The sequence below is a fragment of the Vollenhovia emeryi genome, unplaced genomic scaffold (assembly GCF_000949405.1).
Source record: "Vollenhovia emeryi isolate VEMERY1.0 unplaced genomic scaffold, V.emery_V1.0 DF939160.1, whole genome shotgun sequence".
Taxonomy (NCBI): Eukaryota; Metazoa; Arthropoda; class Insecta; order Hymenoptera; family Formicidae; genus Vollenhovia; species Vollenhovia emeryi.
Genome location: NW_011967206.1, coordinates 808,298 through 828,419, shown reverse-complemented (window position 1 = coordinate 828,419; position 20,122 = coordinate 808,298). Strand labels below are relative to the sequence as shown.

Below are 20,122 nucleotides of genomic sequence, written 5' to 3'. Positions count from 1 at the left end.
CAATTCAAGAACTGCGTCCGAATTCTAGCTCCGAAAAATGTGTAGCCAGCCAAGTTGTATCGTTTATGGAAAAGCTGCAAGTTGATTGGCTACACATCTCTCGAAACAAGAACTTGGACCAAGTTCCAGCATAAAACAGCAGGCTTTAATGTCTTGTGTCCACGATTCAAGAACTGGTCCGAGTTCTAGTTCCGAAAAATGTGTAGCCAATCATGTTGCATCTTTTGCGGAAAAGCTGTAAGTTAATTGGCTACATATTTCTCGAAACTTGGACACAGTTCTTGGCTCGTTGGCACAGGCCTTAAGAGAGGTATCGATTTTTACTGCCCGGCGTCGATGCGAAGTATCGGCGACCCTATTCGCGACGAGAGTGCAGCCAGAAGCGTCGACTGCACGCATCCGCGATCACGGAACCAGAAGTCCGACGCGCCGGTTCTGTTATGCGGCTCCGTTTCGCGGCTTTTTCGCGGGGGACAGCTTTTTCACGGCGTGTCGCACGGCCGTAATGGACGCTCCGACCGTATCCGAGAGAGTACGCTCCAATTCTCGCGAGTCCCGGCCGCACCAAGCGCGGCGGCGGCCGCTTAGGCGCGCGCGCGCGCGCGCGCGAGCGGACACTTTCGTCTAATTGCACACGTCAAGCGGTCGTGCTAATTACAGGCCGCGCGCCCTCTTTTTTCTTCCTCCGAGACATTAAATACGCGGCTCTGGAAAAAGCTACGTGGCGGAGTCTCATCGGATCTTATTAATAATCTCGGCTTTTCTTTCCATCGAAATGTGGCGTACATTACGAAGCGAAATTTTTCCAAAACCAGGTAGAGCGGAATCGAAGGGATAAACATTGTAAAGAAATGAGATCGCGAAGTTTCATACCGCAGGTAGCTCAGCGAAAATGAAGCTGTGTTAAGCCTGAAAAAGAGGTGCGTGGCTAAGAATATTATCTTGAGAGAAATCTCGGGAGAAATCTTGCATTACTGTAAAAAAAAAATGTAACGAAGAAAGACTGTCTAAAATGTACAATACAAAGATAACATAATTATTTCGGAACAAAGAGCAAAACCCGAAGTAAAAACAGTACCGTTGATAATTGTATGAAAAGAAATGGAACGTACAAAGATCACTTAAGTATTTCGGAACAAGGATCCAAAGCAAAAAGTAAAAACGGTACCGTTAATGACTATTTTCTTTCTTCCCGTTTCTGCCAAGTAGATTTTCCAACTTTGATACTCAGGTGAAATTCCACCGCATTTCGAGCGACGCATTTTCGCCCATGCGCTTTCAGTGAGAGAAACACAATCAGCAAGAGGACTTTCTACAAAGTAATGTGCAAAACGCTTCGAAATTACTATAATGTCAGACGCCTTGAAAAGGAGTGTCGCATAGCGACGTTATTGCAGGTAAGACAGTTTCGTCTTCTTCATCTGACGAGACCTCGACTGGTCGCATGTCTCTATCTTTCTCTCCCTTCCGGAGCGGCTGCGGTGGATCTTATGTGACGACACATTGGTAAAATTTACGAGACAACGCCCAAAGAGAACGTCCAACGAAACCGCGAACATGAGTTAAACCGCGAATGAAATCTGAGACAAACGCGCATTCGCCGTTTAGACCCGACTCGATCCCGTTTACATACGCGAAAACGCGATAACCGCTGCGATTTAATGGCGAAATAAGAAGATGAAAGGAAGCAGACCTAGCAGAAGACAGAGCGTAGGTACCTTATATTTTTAAGTAACAGGGTAAAGCGAGAGAGTGTGTTCTGTGAGTGCTAAGAATAATATTTTGCTTTTGCTACAATTTTACTACTGGTTGGGTAATAATTACTAAGTACCGCGATAATTGCCGGGTATCGCGATACGCGCACTAATGATAATTATCTCGTCTTGGAAAGAGAAATTCACGCAGTAATCCTGATTTATATAAATTGCGCGATTCAAGAAAATCGCGTGGCTCTGTAAATACTTGATCGCGCGCACATCCTGTTGCCGCTAACGCTTTCGAAAGCGGCAGAATTAGTTTCGTTTATTGTAAGTGGAAACGCCGGCGTTTGAAATGAAAAAATAAAAAACGGCAGAATGTTTTTCTTGCTTTCTTGCGGACCGCGGCGGATGATTAATCGCTCGCCGCCGATAGACACGTAACCAACATACAAACCAGATTTACAACATTATCTACAATGTACGAGTGAGAGGATCTTAATTTCATGCGGAACGTCTGCTGCTAATGGTCGCTTAGGTGCACGGAACTTGGAATACTAAGCCGTAAATTTACTTGCGTCGGCGCAAATAAGTTTACTCTCGGGACTTTTCGCGCGACTTCTTAGACGTCTCGATCTCGCACAACAAGTTCCTCCTATAGGAAAGTATGGGACAAGCTCATAGCGAGGATCATCGCTTTATTAACGTTTCGATTAACCTGTCCCTTGGTCCCGGCGCCAATTATGATCGATTTGGTATCTAACTGCACTCTGGTTTTATTAAGAAAATATTCTGCGCCACGTGAAAGTGCCGACTTTCGAAAACTAGTGCAGACATTCCAGTAAAAAGAGCTTTACAGAAATGGAATATTAATAGCGAATATCATATGATAACGGCATGTTGTGTTATGTTAATTATTTCGTAAAATATTACACATAAAAATATAATATATAAACTTTTCAACGAAATACAACGTATTTATTTCAGAATTAAAGTTTAACTTTATTTGTAATTTAATCTTATTTATCTAATAAATTATTATGTTTAACCCTTACGAACAATCCAAACAATTCGATTACTAATCGTGAGTCCCGAAATAGGTTGCTGTCTTTTTTTCCCCAGAGCACAAGTACAATTTTGGTACGGGGACTTAAATTTGAACTGAACTAGGCTGGGGCGTTTAATATCCCACAGTGCCAGCTCAGGGATAAGGCGAGGGGTAAACCGGGGAGAGTATTATGGTGTACTGATTTGCTGCATTATCGGGCATTACTAGGCATTTTTGGGCACTAGTTTGGGCATTAGGCCTTGTTGGGGCATTATAAAGATAAAATATAATAAGATAATTAGATAAAGTAATGCCCACTGGGCATTAGTAGGCATTGGTGTACAAGATTTTGGTAAGCGGTTTCCCCCTCGGGTTAAGGGAATGCTGAGGTGATTCTGCACTTTTGGCACCTTTTGCATCTAGAACTGTCAATTGATGAAAACATTTGTGCAATATACAAATTATGTGGCTTTTGTGTACAGACCGACTAGTCTCCACTAATCGGATTAAATTAGAAAACAGCATTGTCATTAAATTAAGTTTAGAAGTCTAACAAAAAATCTATTCCTTCGAATAAATTATGGGTTACATGCTGTTCTCTAATTTAATCCGATTGGTGGAAAGTCAGTCTGTATACAAAAGCCAATTTGTATATTACACAAATGTTTTCATGAATTGACAGTTTTAGGAGCGAAAGGTGCAAAGGTGCAGTATTACTCCGGCATCCCCATAACTAATACTGATAAATCGAGGGGTAAACCGCTGAGGGCATCGTGGTGTACAGATTTCGGGCATTACTAGGTATTTTTTGGGCATTACTGGATGTTATTTAGTTTTGCTAGGGCATTATAAAGAATCTAAAAAAAATAAAATAAGAGAAAATAAGGTAAAATAAGATAATAAGCAATGCCCATTGGACATTAGCGAACATTGGTGTACACGATTTTAGTCAGCGGTTTACCCCCCCCCCCCCCCGTGACAAATACTTTATAATAATATATAACAGATAAATAAATATTTACGTTTTTTCAAGGAGCAAATATTGTGTGAGATTTGTATTACGTAAGCAGTTACAAGAGTTAGTCATCGCTTTTATAATCGTCAGGATAATAGCAGAATAATAGCAACGATGCTTTTGAGTCCGTGATCATTGTTTGCGCGATAATATTTTTTTTCTGTGAGCGAAACCAAGAATAAAATGTACTGAAGCAATGATGAAACCAGTGCACTGACTTCTTCTAGAATTTCCACTTTTTTTCGAATCGGATTGGATGTTGCAGGTGGGAGAAAATTCCGGATGATAAAGTTACACACGCTTCACATGCAAGCCAGAAAATACAATACAATCGAGGAGGAGCGGCCTGGCAGGGGAATACGTATCTGCAGTTTCGATTTCTCTCCGGCGTGAATTCAAATGCCATTTTACGATCATTCTTACAACCGTTGCGAGATGTTTGCGCGCGTAAAAGCGAGACGCGAAGTCGCTTGTGCAACTTCTTTTACGGTAGTTACTCGCGTAATCGTTCACGCCAAGAGAGGCGCGTCAAAGATTTGGACGACGTAGAGCACGGTTTAATCCGACGAGTAATTACGGCGAATAATTACAGCGACAATCCTTATATAACTATTAACGTCACGGTTCGATCGTCATTTCTACTTCGTACAGTGTCCCTTATAATTTTTCTGAATAACGTTCTTCGATTGCGAGTGATTTGCTGAGAAATTGTTCACTACAAATTATGGACACAGGTGCATTAGTCGCATTAATCCTTCTCGTACTTGCTTCGTAAAAACCGTGTACGTTTCGATTTGTGATTTCGTAAAGAGAATTCTCGTACAATTGCCAGATGGCATGTCGCCTTTGCACAAGTAAAAAAGTGTAAGTGTTTTTACGTTTTTTAAATAATTTATCAACTCGGAAACGTATGTATTTTTATTTAGAAAAACGTCATAAGTGTAGTTGCAAAAAAATCGTTCAAGAAAGGACTAAACGCGAAAATTGTACCTCGTTTAAAAATAGCGGCGGTAAAGAGAACGGACGTATAAAAGAAAAATACGACTCTCACATTTTGTGGAGAAAAATCCACCAAGGCAAGAAAAGAATAAAAACAATTTAGTAGACAACGCGGAAGATCTGCAAGCGACTTGAAAATCTTACTAGCACGGGCTAATAATTGCAGGCTATTGTGTAATCGCGAGAAATGGTTTCGTATCCTCTACTACTTGTCGCGACTACGTACCGAGAGATAACGCGATGACACGCGGAGCGGCACGCGCCGTTACCTGCTCGCTTGAGTTTTACCGCACGAATGACGGGGCACGACGACCTTGCGTACGCGGTAGCGCGCGCTATGCATAAAACAAACATCAAGACCGCACGACGGTTGATTTTGACAAAACATTTAACAAACTACGAAATAAAAATATCCTTGAATATCTCGTTTCTTGTATTTTAAATTAATTTTAATAAACGAGCTATTCTAGCATATTTTGCACCTGTTTTGCAGATTTGTCATTTAAACAATAATTAATTCCGTTCGTTTGAGAGATCGTATTTGATAACAAAGCTATCGTTATTTCAATACTAATTAATGAAAGAATTTTTTAATATATTACTAGCATTGAATAATTACTCCATTAAAAAAATGATTAAATTATTACTTGAAGTATCAGGTCTATTTTCATTTTGCTTGAAAAACGATTGTAATACTAGAAAAATTGGTTAAATTTTCAGTGAGGTCTTGCATGTACCTACGTAATTGTACTCTTTTCAAGTTTGCAAAAGTATGTTGCAAAATTAGAAAATGTTAACATATATGTACGAGCTTCTTGGAAGAATCCAAAATTAAATTATCAAAATTCGAATTGTGTCTCAAAATAAATGTCTTCTAAATTCTTCAATTGAATCATAATTTCAAATAAGATGACTGAATGTTAAACTGACTTTCAAGATTTATTTATTAAATTGTATATCATGCTTCAAAATTTATTTCTGCTAAGTTCTTTCGTAGCAACAATTATAAATATAGATCATAAGAATCTTCAGAATTATGATGAATAAATTAATATAAAACCATAATGTTTGTGTATACAACAATTTTTTCAATTTTAGATTTGCGTGAAATAAAGCTTGCATTAAACCTGCTTGTAAATAAATTGCTTTGTAAAATCTGAATTTTTCTCAGCAAGAAATTTCATCAGAGTGCAATATAAAATTTATCTCTTTATGTGCCTTAATTTATTTATATCATTTTATGCCGCGTCTTCTAGTTGTAAAGTTACGATGAAAGTAAAGTAGACAGTGCGGAAAATGCTGTAAATGATGCCTGTTATGAGATTCAGTGCTATTTTTTTTCGTAAAATACGCGCTGTTTCGCGAGGCAACATTTTTGTGAAAATTATATTTTAATTGTGCTTTTGACAGTGCCGCATCTCTGAAATCGTATAATTACGCTATTTACGTAGGAGAACACTCCCTCGGTTTTGCCATTTAAATTTTAATACAACTGCACAGAGGCGGAATTATTATTAATTTTAATGTGTGTGTACTTTCATATTTCACTTTATGCCATTTATTGAACATTCCCGTTAATATGATATCTTTTTTAATGTATCAGTGCGAGTCTTTGAAAGTAGCGCGATACATGGATTAAAATGCGTTATCTGCCTCTTTACTAAATTACGCGTTAAATCGCTGAGATCAGCGATTGAAACAAGATAATACCGACATTTAGCAAGAAAGAAACAATCCGCGATATAAATTATCCGACAGAGAAAATTAACGGGATTTCCACCTCAATATTGTGCAACGCGGAATAACGGGATATATTTCTTTTTTATTTTATTATGTGCACGCGTGTGTTGTTCTCCAAATTCATACCGGAGTGATAACAATTAAATCGCATTTGCCAATCGCGTAAGACTCGACTTCACTTGCTCGAACGACGGAAGTAACGTTTCAATGTAAGCTTCGCGAAGTTCAAGCGTACGTTTAAGGCGCCTTTATTGCTTTGCTCCGAGAAAGACGATGTACCAGAATCAAGTTTGCTACTCCAGAAGAGGCACCGCGCAAAACACATATCGTGCGTGTAACGGTCATCTTTTTCCTCCGTGACGTTCGACTCGAAAACAGACACAACATCGGATTGTCCGAGTGGACGTAGAGACATCAATGCACGGAAAGAATTTTCTCTTAAAATTTATCCCGAAAATCATGTAAACGCTGGGCAACATGGCATTTCCAAGAATTTTATGCGAGTTTTTGAAAATTTTACCATACATTTTACTAGCGATTACACTTAGTACACATTTTACTAGTAAAATGTATGGTAACAATTTAAAAGACTCTCATAAAGTTCTTCAAAATACAATGTTGTCCTGCGATTACATGATTTTCCAGGGTAAATTTTAAGAGAAAATTCTCTCCGGGTGTGACATCAAAGAAATGAAATATACTGAAATATATAAAAATTCGAGAAGAGAATTCGATGTAAAAAATATCAAATATTGCGATTGGGGCAATTGAAAATAAAATTAGAAAAAGTAACGCGTTATTTCATCTTAGCGCATTTATAACAGATGTGACTCTGTGCGGTCAAATAAAGCAACCAGCCTTCATGGTTGCGTGAGCTAACTTTATAGCCTGGCCGCCTAGCGGAACGCGAGTCAGAAGCCGCGTCTATGTAAATCAATTGTAAGCGATTGCCTTCGGACTATGAATAATTTTTGGCAGTAGGCGTCTCTCGTAAGATTTATAGCATGTGGGAGAAATCTTTTTGAGATTTACTAGACATGACATAATTAGAACTGTTGATCATGGAATTCCTGAAATCGGATTAAAGATATCGAAAAGTAGCCACTGTGTTCATCGAGAAACAGAGAAAAGGGGAAGCATTGATAATAAAATTAACGTTGATGAAAGCGTGAAAATGGTTTTGTAAACAGCTCACTACGTTAATTTCATTGCAGTATGTAAAACAATTGTTATACAATTGATAATGTATCGAAATATATTAGCTCGAGATGCTATTTTGCATCGTTGCATATGCATATCAGCATTATTTATAGCTAATTATACATTTACGGTTAAACATGAAATATTCGCAAATTACATTCTGTTAATATCCTTGCGCTCATGAAAGCTACTTAATTTAAAAATCATAATTTACTCTCCTCCAGTTCGTTACGCTGTGTATTTAGCAAATTGCACTCTATTATATTCCTGCACTCATAAAAATTATTTTTATGAGCGAAAGTATAATATGCGACGCGACGTAATTTGCAACATAGCGTACTAAGTTCGATAAAAATAAATTATGATTTCTTGATTTAAATCAAATGCCTGTTTTAGACAAAGGAATCACTGCCTTTCCGCTAATCGCCCAATTAAAAATAAAAGTATCATACGTCTGTGGCAGTTCTTGATATCCTGTGGCACGTAACGGATCCTCATGTCGGCGATGTAGATTATGTTACGACACGTTGAGTCGTCCTTGAGCGATTATTAGGTCTCATCTATCTAAGAGTCGTGCGACTGGAAGAGTGTCTAACGTTCATTCTCGCGTCATCCTCCGCTATTTGAATATTGCTCGATGGCTCATCCTGTATCGCGTCTTCGTTGTTGTGAAGCATCGAAGGAAAAATATCGATGACTTCTGTTTTTTTTTTCTTATCCAAGTTCAGAGCGATATTCCGTAATTTCTCACAATTTCCGAGAGGGTGTAATTCAACGAGGAACTTTCGCCTCGCAGTCTCTCGATTTTCTATAAATTCTCGTTGGCGGGAAATATCTTTCTCGACATTAACGATCGCGCTACGATCCTTATGGGTAATAACGGATTTCGTAGAAAGTCTTCCTGTTCAGCCGAGATCGATAGCACCGATGAGCAAATGTGGTAAAGCGTTCGGCTATTTTGCAATTCTTCGGCCAACATACCATACGCGGCGTCTGCTATATACGACTGTAACGACCTGGCGAAACAGTTTGCAGGAGCATCTCGTAGAAGTTGCGGGAACGCGCGTCAAAACACTCACGAATTAGAAGAATATTATCATAATCCTTGCCGCTAATGAATCGCTCAAGCCACACTAAATAACATTCTAATTGACAGCCAGTAGCTCTTATCCTCGGCAAGTTGTCACTGTCGTTCCCGTTTGGATATTATATCAGATATGTACACTGTATCGAGTATACCGTTATCAGCTTCCAGTCTTGATCAGATTTAGCCGTACGTTTGTTACAAATGGAGAAAGAATATATTTTTTTTCATATTTCGATGTATTAAATTTCATACCTATATTTTGCACACAACGTCTTGTGTTGACTCCTCTTGCCTATTTCTTTGTTCGTTTTTTTTTACATATTTTTAGAAATTTTGAGTCACCGATTGCCCTCAAAAGCGCAAAATTGTCTCTTGCATAATGTCTGCTGTAAAGCTTAATCTACAACGCGCTCTCTGCATCCAGAAACATTCTATTTTGTGTAAACGAATAGAAACGCTTGAAAAATGTACGATTGTACAGTGTATATAATATACAATTTATCCACTTGCACAAATTTGTTAAACGTATTTATTGACTACAAAGTAGAACGTTTCTAGACGCAAAGAGCACATTGTAGGCTTAACTCTTGATGTGTACAAAAAAATTATGACGTACAAAAACTAAACGAATTAGTCTGATTTCACTTGGCGGTGACGTATCCAGAATTATTGCACTTTACTATTTTCTTCTGTCTTCTTAATAGCCACAGGTCAATTATGTGCGGCGTGAATAGATCTATAAAAAACGACACGGTTCTCAAGCATCGTCCATTCGATGCCGTTATTGTTCTCAAGAATCGACGACGGGGAGATAGCCAATTTGTCCAACTCGAATATATCAATCACTTAAACATATCGAATAAATACTCTGGATGTGTAACAATCCCTGATGAATCATCTCGTGGAGCACCAAACCGTTTTTTACTGCCGCGGCGAAACGACGCGAGAAAATCAGTGTCGCTTTGTTCACCGTTCACGTATTCACAGATAATTAACTCGTCTCATGTCCGCGGCGAATTTCCTCGATGACGACTGCCGCCGATCGAAGATCGCGTCGAGGAACTGAGACATCGAGTCCCCTCGGCCGGCCCGAGACAGTGAACACGATACAGTCGGGAATGGACTGCCGCGAACGGAGGCTGCGTATGAAAGTAAATATTAACGTGGGTCTCTCCCTCGCTTACACTTACTCGTCGCCGACGGCTGACGTGTGGTGTGTGCGATCGTGATCGTGAGTATCAAACACGAGCGTGCCACTCTCGTGAACAGCCGTGTCACACGCGTAGAGCCGCCGCGGCCCCATGGGCGCGGGTATACGAGCCAGTGCGTGTCATCTGTTTAGTGTCAATCGCGGTATGCGTATTTCCGTCCCGCGACTTTTACGACGCGAGAGCAGACGCGATTAACGTCACGTGTCTGTTAGCCGTTGTCTCGCGATCAGTCTGGGTTCCGGAGTCCAGATTTTCCGCAATTTCATAATTTAACATATTTGTCTACTCGCACAAAAGAGAGAGAGAGTGTTATATACACATTTAAATATACAGAGGAAAGTCCGGTATTATGAGATGTGCTTCTAATATGAGATGGCAGGTTTTCAACATCAAAATTTAGTCACAAGTCTTTAGCCACAACAATTTCTCACTAAACAGATTTCACTCCAAGGGCAATACATTAACGATAGAACCAATAGATGATGCCTATTCATTTAGAATAACCCTGCTATCTCATATTAGGAGCTTATCTCATAATAGGGGACTTCCCCTCTACTTAAAAAAATAATAAAATAAGAAATGGTACGCGCGTAGACGAGGAATAATGAAAATACTTTTAATTGTCGTATAAGAAAGAGGCCGTTAGACTCCATTCAAATAAAAAGTACGCAAACTATTCAATATTAATAAAAAACCACATTATTTAGTCTAATACAAGTGCAAGAAATTGAAAAATAAGGAATGAAACTAAAGTGTACGATGTAAACTTTTAATTGTGTTTCTGATCACGTGCTAGGATTGTCTATTACGTAAAAGACAAATTCGTTGAAAAATTGTCAATAAATGATTAAACCGCGTTATTTTTTCTTGAAAGAAAACCCTTTCTCGCAATTTACACGTGCGGAAAACAGTCGAACAATAAAGATTTAATAATTTGATAACGTAGACTCGAGAAATAAATGAACTGAGGAATGAATAGGAGGCCGGCAGTTGAAGCAACGAAAATTGCTCCATAACGCGAGCTTTCTTTCGTATCGCGAGGCGTCGGCCATCGGGAAAGGCAAGTGCGACTTCAACAGGCGTAGGCACGCGATATTGCGTTAGGGCTCACCTACGTATACTTATTAATCGCGTGCGTCATTATCCTACGCACCCCGGATCGTACGGCGCCATAAAAAGAATCGTCGAAGCAAAGCGCACTCGAGAACGCGCTCTCGCGCCTTCCGTAATATTTCAATTCCGTAAAACTCAGCCCGGGAGATAGACCGCTATTATCGTTACTTAAAACTCCGATAAGCATCTGCCATTACATCTGCCGAGATATCCTCTTCTCGCGTAACGATATCGCAATTACAGTATCGGCGATTTACTCGCGATTCGCTTACGGCGAGTGTGCAACATGCAACTCCGTATTCTAGATACCTGATTCAAGGTCGTCCTGGTCGGCCCCGCGAAGGCAGGAGTGAAAACTGCGGGACAGCCGGCGACCGCCGGGCGAGGCGCCCTCCGTCGAGACGCTCTGCATCCTCGGTGAACGCGCGAGCGTAGTGACGATGGGTTGTTCTCAGGTTCAAGCGGAGCCGAGATGAGGCGAACGAGGTGGCGTCATGTCTCTTTTTTTTCCCCCTCTTAGCGACTCGCGAGTCGCGAATAATAACGGGAGCCGAATAATTAAGCGCTAATTAACTGCTAATGTGCGCACATCACGCATACGATATCACGCGCGTGTACGAGGGTGTAGGTCGCGGGCCGATCCGCTCGCTCTATGCGCTTCTCCTCCTCGCTCTAGTTCACCTGGAAAGAAAATCCAACGGTTCGTTGCCGATACGACGCAGGTCGATACAGACCACGTTAGGGCAGACGTTCTCCAAAGTGGCTAAACACGCGACCCATGATCCAAGGTTTTCGGGAAATCTGACGACGGCGATCCCGGGCTTACGATTAATCTATCAATTTCGGCATCGCCGGGTTAATTCGTTTTGTGCCCACTTCACACTCTCGGGAACTTCGAAACGAAGGGACTATTTGTGCACCAGACGTAATATCTTTCTCTCTCTCTTTCTCTCCTTCTCTCTACGTCGAGCGATATTAATCAACGTGAAAAATATCACGTCTACCTAGTCTGCGCCACGCCAACCGAACATTTTCGTTCACCATATCGGCTGAGCACGGTGATGCGAGAAATGAGACTTTTTCTATATCGTGCGCCCCCGGAAAATAACTCCGGCCACACCGTGACGAGGACCTATAAATCACTTAACGTTCGCGCGCGTAATTCGCAATCCGTCTAGTATAATGATATTGCGTAATCGTAAAATTGCGGACTGACGAAAGCTACCTTTGGCGCCGATGTGTGCCCAAATGCGGCTAATGGACCGCTATCTTTTCCAAACTCGCGGCTCGCACGACATATAGATAATGTTCCGTAAATTACGGTCACGTGTCCAACGCCGGGACTCGTGTTATGTCACAACAATTTATGGGCACGAGTTTAAGTTATTCGCGACAGACACGCGCAAGTCCAACCTGTTCATTCCTAAACGTGAATATCCGCATTATATAATTCAGCTTTTACGCGAGTAATATCAATATTTCGGGGTTACACAAGCTTGATGTTACTCGACGATTTGGAAGAATCTTTCAACCGTGTAGGATAAATAGATTCGTAGATATTTGTTAGAATGTACAGTCCTCAAAATGCAGCGTTTTGTTTTCTTAACTAAATTTAATTAAAATCACTAATTTTTCATATGTAAGTTACACTTGGAAGAGCGTTCACGTTTCTTGTGTACACAAAATATAACAAAATATATAGCAAAATATTTGTGATAAATTTCATTAATTCCCATAGTAATAAACAGGGGTGTATCTTCGGGCAAGTGGGCACTAAGCCGCGCCACTTATTAATTTGGCGAGAAAAATAATGGGCCAGGACTGGACCAGGATTTGAACCTGAGACCTTCCCGCTTGCCGGGCGAATGCTCTTCCAACTGAGCTATCCAAGCCTACAAAAATTATAGGTGTAACTAACTTCAGATTGTTTACCCTTATCATTCTGCAGTGAACTCTATATGTATAGTAGTGTAGAGTTTACTGCATTTCCATCAAATTGGAACTGTATATACATCATCGTCAGTTTCGGCACAATAAGGTTCATGCAGAACCCTGGCCTCCTTGAAATTTTACAAATCGTAGAATTTTAAGGCGAACAGGTGATTTAACCAGTCGCGCCTTGCTCGATTTTTGAGCGTCGTGATTCCTCTCGCATGTATCTGTGCGTCAGGTATATGGGACCTACAGTTTAAAGCCCGTATCAGACTACGGATTGGGATTGGGATTAGATTGAAATTTAACCAATCACAGTAAAGTTTACTAATCTTAAGTTCAGTAACTTTTACTCTGATTGGTCAAATTTCAATCTAATCCCAATCTCAATCCGTAGTCTGATACGGGCTTAACGCCGACTCCGAACGGCTCTGCAGAGGAACGCCCGTGATAAGGTGATACTCTCGGTGAGCTGCCGCTTTCTTTCGAGAGGTGGCGATCGAACGAAAAACAAACGATGTTTTGCTTGGATTTGAACCCGGATCTTCGGATCACCAGAGCAGCGCACAATCCTCTGCGCCACGATCGCCACAGTTAACTTAATACTTTGATTGCGTTCATATGTAGATTTCCATCTCACAAATCTCGATCGATTTATAAAATTCACACACGGAGAGAATTTTTTCTTAAAATTCATCCTGAAAATCATGTGATCGTGGGACAACACGGTATTTTGAAGAATTTTATGAGTTTTTTTGAAATTTTACCATACATTTCACTATTAAGTATACTTACATATACATTTTACTGGTAGAATGTGTGGTAAAATTCCAAAAAACTCTCATAAAATTCTTCAAAATGCCACGTTGCCCCACGAATACATGATTTTCAGGGTAAATTTTAAGAGAAAATTATCTCCATGTAGTTCAACCGCTAGTTAAAAGAATAAAAAGCTACAATTAGGAGCATACTCTCGGTGCGCAGGTTGATTCGGTTTATTTCGCAAGCGTTAACGAGCGATTGCTCGATGCTTATTTTATACCGGGCGCGTAGGTGCGCGCGTGCGAGCACATCTGGGTGTGGTTTTTAACTGGAACAGGCGTGTAGGTAATTAAAAGTATGTACGTGTACGTGGTAAGGCAGAATGGTATTTCAATTTCGATCGAATGCAAATGAGACTCGCATTCTTGAGAGACGTTCCGCCCAAACGCAATCATCGCAGCTGACGCGATAAACTCTTAATTTATCGCCAATAATCGACAAGATGCCCCGATTAACCGAGAAGATCGACGAGAAGTCCAGTTATCCCGAGAACATCGCGTTATTTGTGTCCGTATCTATTTTATTATTACGAGAATTTAATCGTTACATGCAGCGCTCACATATATAACGTTGCTTTCATCTGCCTATCTTTTTATTCAATTAACATTCGATGCATACGGGTCAATTCTTCCTAAATGTACCTTAATTAATGTATCAAGAGCTATGCATTACGAAGCAGGATCCAAACGTAATCAAGATTAGCTGCAGGTCGTGAAAACGAAGCCCTCGTTCGCGTAACGTTTCAAGCGACGTAGAGGAAATTAGATATTGTTTATTTACTTGTAACGCAAACGTCCTCGTGTTTCTATACTTTCTTTCTCCGCGATCGAGACGCCAACGGCGAGAAGGAGGCCGCGAGTGCCAAAGATCCGTCCGCGAATCCGCGAATTTGCCGAGCGAGTTAGTCGATTTTCATAACTTTGGCCATGAAGCGCGAAAGATCCCGCGATTAGGGCGGCCCGATATAACGTCGCGAATATGACGTTCGTTATAACCACCTGTTGATCGTAAACTATAGTTTCCGCGGCGCGACCATACGGCGCCGCGGGAAGCGGGCACCTATAATACAGAACGGATCGGCGGTGCTTCATTTCGCGGAGCTAATTAACGATCCGAGCGTCCATGGTGAATTAAAGATTAATCAGACGCGATGGCTTAAAACCGTCGTACTAATAAGGAACAGTATCGCGCAAATAACCCATAGAAACCATAATTGCGTGCAAAAGAAATGCATGCCTGATTTACAATTATTAAATGTGGAAAGATTCAACCAACGGATGAAAAGTTATTTCCCCTCTTCTGAATTCGTAGATTAAATGCAATTGTTTTTTAATGATTATCAGTAGTGTGGCATTCGGAAACATCATTCGAAAGTTTATTGCGACCAATATTACCACATGCCTCGGTGTTTGAAGAAGCTTAATCTAACAAACAGACATTCTTATTTTGGTACAATATAATATATGTGCATTAGAGAAATTGATCGGGCTATTTTTCAGTGAAATACCAAATATTTCAGCTTCGTTGGTGAGACGCCCGTCTAAAGTGTAGGGAGGTCCAGGTTCAAACCCTGGCTGAGGTAATACTTTTCGCAATAAAACTTCCGCCGGTTATGATGAAACATATTACTTGCTCGATTATCAGTAGCGTTAAGCTCTTTTTAAATATAAATGAAGATACATTACAGTTTCATGTAATTCTATCTGATGGCACGAAGTGCTACATAAAGAATTGCGAGGGGGAAAACCGCTGACCAAAGTCTTGTACACCAATGCCCCCCAATGCCCAGTGGGCAGTGCTTTATCTTATTATCTTATTTGATCTTATTTTATCTTTATAATGCCCCAGCAAGGCCTAATGCCCAAACTAATGCCCAAAAATGCCTAGTAATGCCCAGTAATGCCGCAAATCTGTACACCACAATGCCCTCAGCGGTTTCCCCCTCGAAGAAAACGCCAAAAAAGCATGATTAATAATACGAAACACCGTAGTAATGTCTATTAATAATCGCAAAACGCACGTTCACACAATTTGTAAAAAGCTCATTAATTACCTCGTCGTTGTTCTCGTAATGATCATTAGCGTGGCTCATTAGAAACACTGCGAACGCTGTTTAATCGGGGATACCGAGAGATTTACGGACTTCGGCCGAGGAACGTCAATTACGAACATGCCGCGCGATTATCTGTCTCCGTAAATAACATCGGATGCTTCGTGCAAGTGCTCGTTGCTCGTGCTGGAACTTTCGTTTTCATTTCGATAGATTTCGTTGTTGAAACAACGAAGCCGCGGAGCGAGGAATAAATTTCGTGGAACTAATTAACGCGCACCTGTCCGCGTTCGTTGGCCCCGCTAATTCAGAGCGGATCGACGTGCGAGCTAATCGCGCTAATCGCGCACGGCGATTTACGGCGCGGCGGAAGTGCAGTTATACCCTCGAAATAAAGGGCCGTTTTCCGTATTCACGAATAGCAATTGTGGCTGAGAGGCACGTTGTGACATACACGGAGAGAATTTTCTCCTAAAATTTATCCTGAAAATCGTGTGATCGTGGGACAACATGGTATTTTGAACAACTTTATGAGAGTTTTTGGAAATTTTACCATACATTTTACTAATAAAATGATTTCCCATGATGTTATACATATAAGTACACGGAGAGAATTTTCCCATAATGTGTATACTTATTGCTGTTGTTGGTATAATAACTAGTGAAATGTATGGTAAAATTTCTAAAAACTGTCATAAAATTCTTCGTTATCCCACGATTACATAATTTTCAGAATAAATTTTAAAAGAAAATTCTCTCCGTGTACTTATATAATATTACGGGAAATCAATTTTTTCAATGTTATTTAAACTCGCTAATTTTATTAATGACAGCAAACAAACAACTTCTCTCGTGGTATAATTATTTCCTTAATCGCAAACTTGCAAAATTTAATAGCACTTACGAACGCCTCGTACAATTAAGAAATGCTAGGGAAATTATCGGAGTTCGTAACTAAAATAGGCGGCTTTATTTTCGAATTGCGTCATCCGGAAGTTGAATTTAATTACGAGGAATGTAACGAGCTAATTACAGCTATTGTTTGCGAGAGGTGTGGCATCGTGGAAGTTCCGATGAGCTCGGACTGACTGAAAATATTTTGACGAATTAATTAGAAGAAAAATATGATTCACGAACACACTTTGTTTTCACATCATAATCATTCGTGACTATAGACGTGTGCTATTGTAATCGTAGAGAAGACTCCGATATATCACGTTATCTGATATATTAGATTTTGTTTTATTTCGTTTTTATCATTACTCAGCTTGCGAACGAAATAATTAGATCGTTTCTACTTCTCCATATTTTGCCATATTTGCGGATAAATTGCGGTGCAACGAACGAATAATAAATCAACACAGGTTCTCGAATCGCATCTTACGTGAAGAGATACAAAAAAAGTGACGAGAGCGATTCGAATACGTGTCTACGTTATATAAATTGTCAAAGTTTGCTTGGCAGACGTCATTGTATTTTACAATCTCGCGCGGGAAACGAGTATTTCTCTCGCGGAACAATCACGAATGATACTTTTCGATATGAGCCACGTTAATCTTTTTTAATTCGATAGAGGAGAATAAGAATTATTGATTTTGATATTGTCTTATTTTTATACTAAATGAGGTTGTGAGAAAATATAAATGCGTCAAGATTATTTTTTGTCTCGGTATTGAAATCCTTTCTGAGGGTGCAGGAATACTTCTGAATTGTATACATAAATACCGTTTGCTTAATCTTCAAAAAGAATGCTGAAAACATTCTAATATAAATACAACAACAAGAATGATACCATATGTGAACATCGCGAATGTGACTTCTTTGCGCTTCGTTCGAAGGGTGAACGTTCGCGATATCTTTTCAGTTTCGTCTCTTTGGTCGCCCGTCAAAAGCCCCTCGTGTTGGTCAGCATGTCTCGGATCTCTCCTCTATTTTAAGCCTCTATATCTCTAACGAAACGTCGACGCGAGTGCTTCGCTGCCGCGTGGCAACCTTTAAGAATCCTCTAAGCGATATCTCGATCCTGACATAAAGCTCGACGGACTTTATCGTATCCGAACTTGTTTAATCAGATTACATCGATCTCATTGATCGACTCTCTAGAAACTTTTCTCTCCTGCTAATTGGAAAAGTTGCAAAAAAAAATCGATCCGACAAACCGCTATGAAGTTTCGATAATAAAATGGTGAATAGCGCGACCGATGAAAGAGACTGCGATAACGCAGCAATTTATAACATCCGTAAGCTCACGGAAACGATAACGATTTGTGAAAACCGTAACGGATGGAGATGTCATGCATGTAAGTGGAAAACTCTGCTCGTGTAAAATTTATAAGGATATATTTTCCACCGCGCGCTTCCCCTCGTCTCGTTTTCGTTAATCAAAGTCTACTTGGAATATTTCACGAATTTTGTTGGCAAGCTCTCGAGCTTCGGAGCAAAACGTTAGACTGACGCTCGTGATGTAATTGTGCACAAGAGAGAGAGAGCCGTACTGATTCTCATCAATCCGATAAACGCGTCCGAACGCGTGGAGTCATCTCCGAATATATCGTTCAAGGAGAAAAAAGATTTCCTGATACCTCAATCATTCACATTTACAGTCAGATTTGTATTTCTAATTCTCGTAATTTTTTTCAAAATTGATAATAAATGTGCCATAATTGATAATAAGTGTGCTATTTTTATACACTTATATGTGTAATTTGGCGATGCACTTTTGGCACTTTCTGTTTAAAATCGCGACACATGACTCGATAAACGTCATTTACACATTTCTTGCCGTTTAAAAATAATCTTTTTAAACAGTGTAAAATAACGTATGTCGTATGTTGTGATTTTAAACAGAAAGAGCATATAAAAAGTGCTTCACCAAATTATTAGAGGAAAGTCCCCTATTATGAGACAAACTCCTAATATCAGATAACGGAAAATAGCGTGGAAAATGCTGGTTAAACTGCGCCTGGGCAAAAAGGCGTTTTCTTGCCGCACGACGATATATTTTTAACTTTTTACAAACTGGATCTTCAATTCGCAATAGCTGCGAAGAAAAATATTATGACAGAAATGTTTACTGAAAGTGAACGAGAATTATATATAGCGGGCATTCGAGAGCGTTGAAGCGGATGCTTGAGAAACTTTCGGCGTTAGTCCGCCTAAATGGAGACTGCGATGAATTCATTCAATTAAATTCGCCGTCATAAATGGCTGAATTTAGCGGAAGGCGAGGCGAGTCAACAACTCGCGGATGCAAATTGTTAAGAAAGCTTCGTTGCTCGCACAGGAATACAGAAAAAAAAGTTTCTCAGTATAGTGTTTTTTATCGAAACGTTTCTCCTCAATCGTACGTGCGCGAAATAGACGATGAACTTGAAACGATTTTCCTGGTGCCCTTCCGATAACGGCCATAGGAAACCCCATTCTCCAAAGCAATAACGTTTATGACCGGAACAGTTCCTCGAAATGCACTCGGCTATTGTACGGCGCCCGCGTGGATTCAACTCCCACGGCCACGTCTGCGAAACTACGGCATGTGGGAATTGTCGCAGATTACCGCGGACAAAGCAATAAAACTCGAGCCATCAGTCGTTCTCGTGGTGATCAATGCGTATGATAACCTTTCATTTTTATTTATTCCGGATACTTCGTCTAGATATATACACCACCAGTAAATCTACTGTACTACGTGCACGTGTAGTGCAAGACTTTCTGCTTCGTTCTCACAAATGGTATAGTAATAGATTACACACGGAGAGACCGATATGGTTACCACGTGTCTAATTAGGGCTGGCACAACCCCAATAGCTATATCTGATAAGCAGTGGGGACAACTATATGCGTTTTGTGCAGCAAACTTAGCGAATGTTGCAACACAGAACAATGTAGATGCCCCTACTATTTATACGGCAACATTTTTATTTTAGTTATTTTTGCCTTAGCCGATCTTTCCGTGCAGATAGCCCGTTCACCGCCGAACATACTTTATGTGACTTTCATTCACGCCAATTGAATTGTTTCATATTAAAAAAGAGCAATGAGATAAGTCGAGATAAAATCATATACACCAATGCCTACTAATGCCCAGTGGCTATTACTTTATCTTGTTTATCTTGTTTTATCATATTTTATCTTTACAATGCTCCAAAAATGATTACACTGTAACAAAAGTATGTAAAATTATATACATAATAAGTGTATCGATTACACCA

The 20,122-nt window shown here is 40.1% G+C and overlaps 1 protein-coding gene across 11 annotated transcripts in view; it reads right to left on the bottom strand.

Annotated features, from left to right (window-relative positions):
* Window positions 1-20,122, bottom strand: part of LOC105564698 (probable Ras GTPase-activating protein) — a 372,283-nt gene that overhangs the window by 110,004 nt on the left and 242,157 nt on the right. For 6 of the 11 annotated variants that reach the window (XM_012017277.1, XM_012017276.1, XM_012017282.1 and 3 more), the window contains exon 3: window positions 11,420-11,791. The exons of the other annotated variants lie outside the window; for them this stretch is intronic. In XM_012017277.1, coding sequence (XP_011872667.1) covers window positions 11,420-11,522 — 103 coding nt within the window. In that variant the 5' untranslated portion in view covers window positions 11,523-11,791. The remainder of the gene's footprint in view (window positions 1-11,419; window positions 11,792-20,122) is intronic. 11 annotated transcript variants of the gene reach the window in all.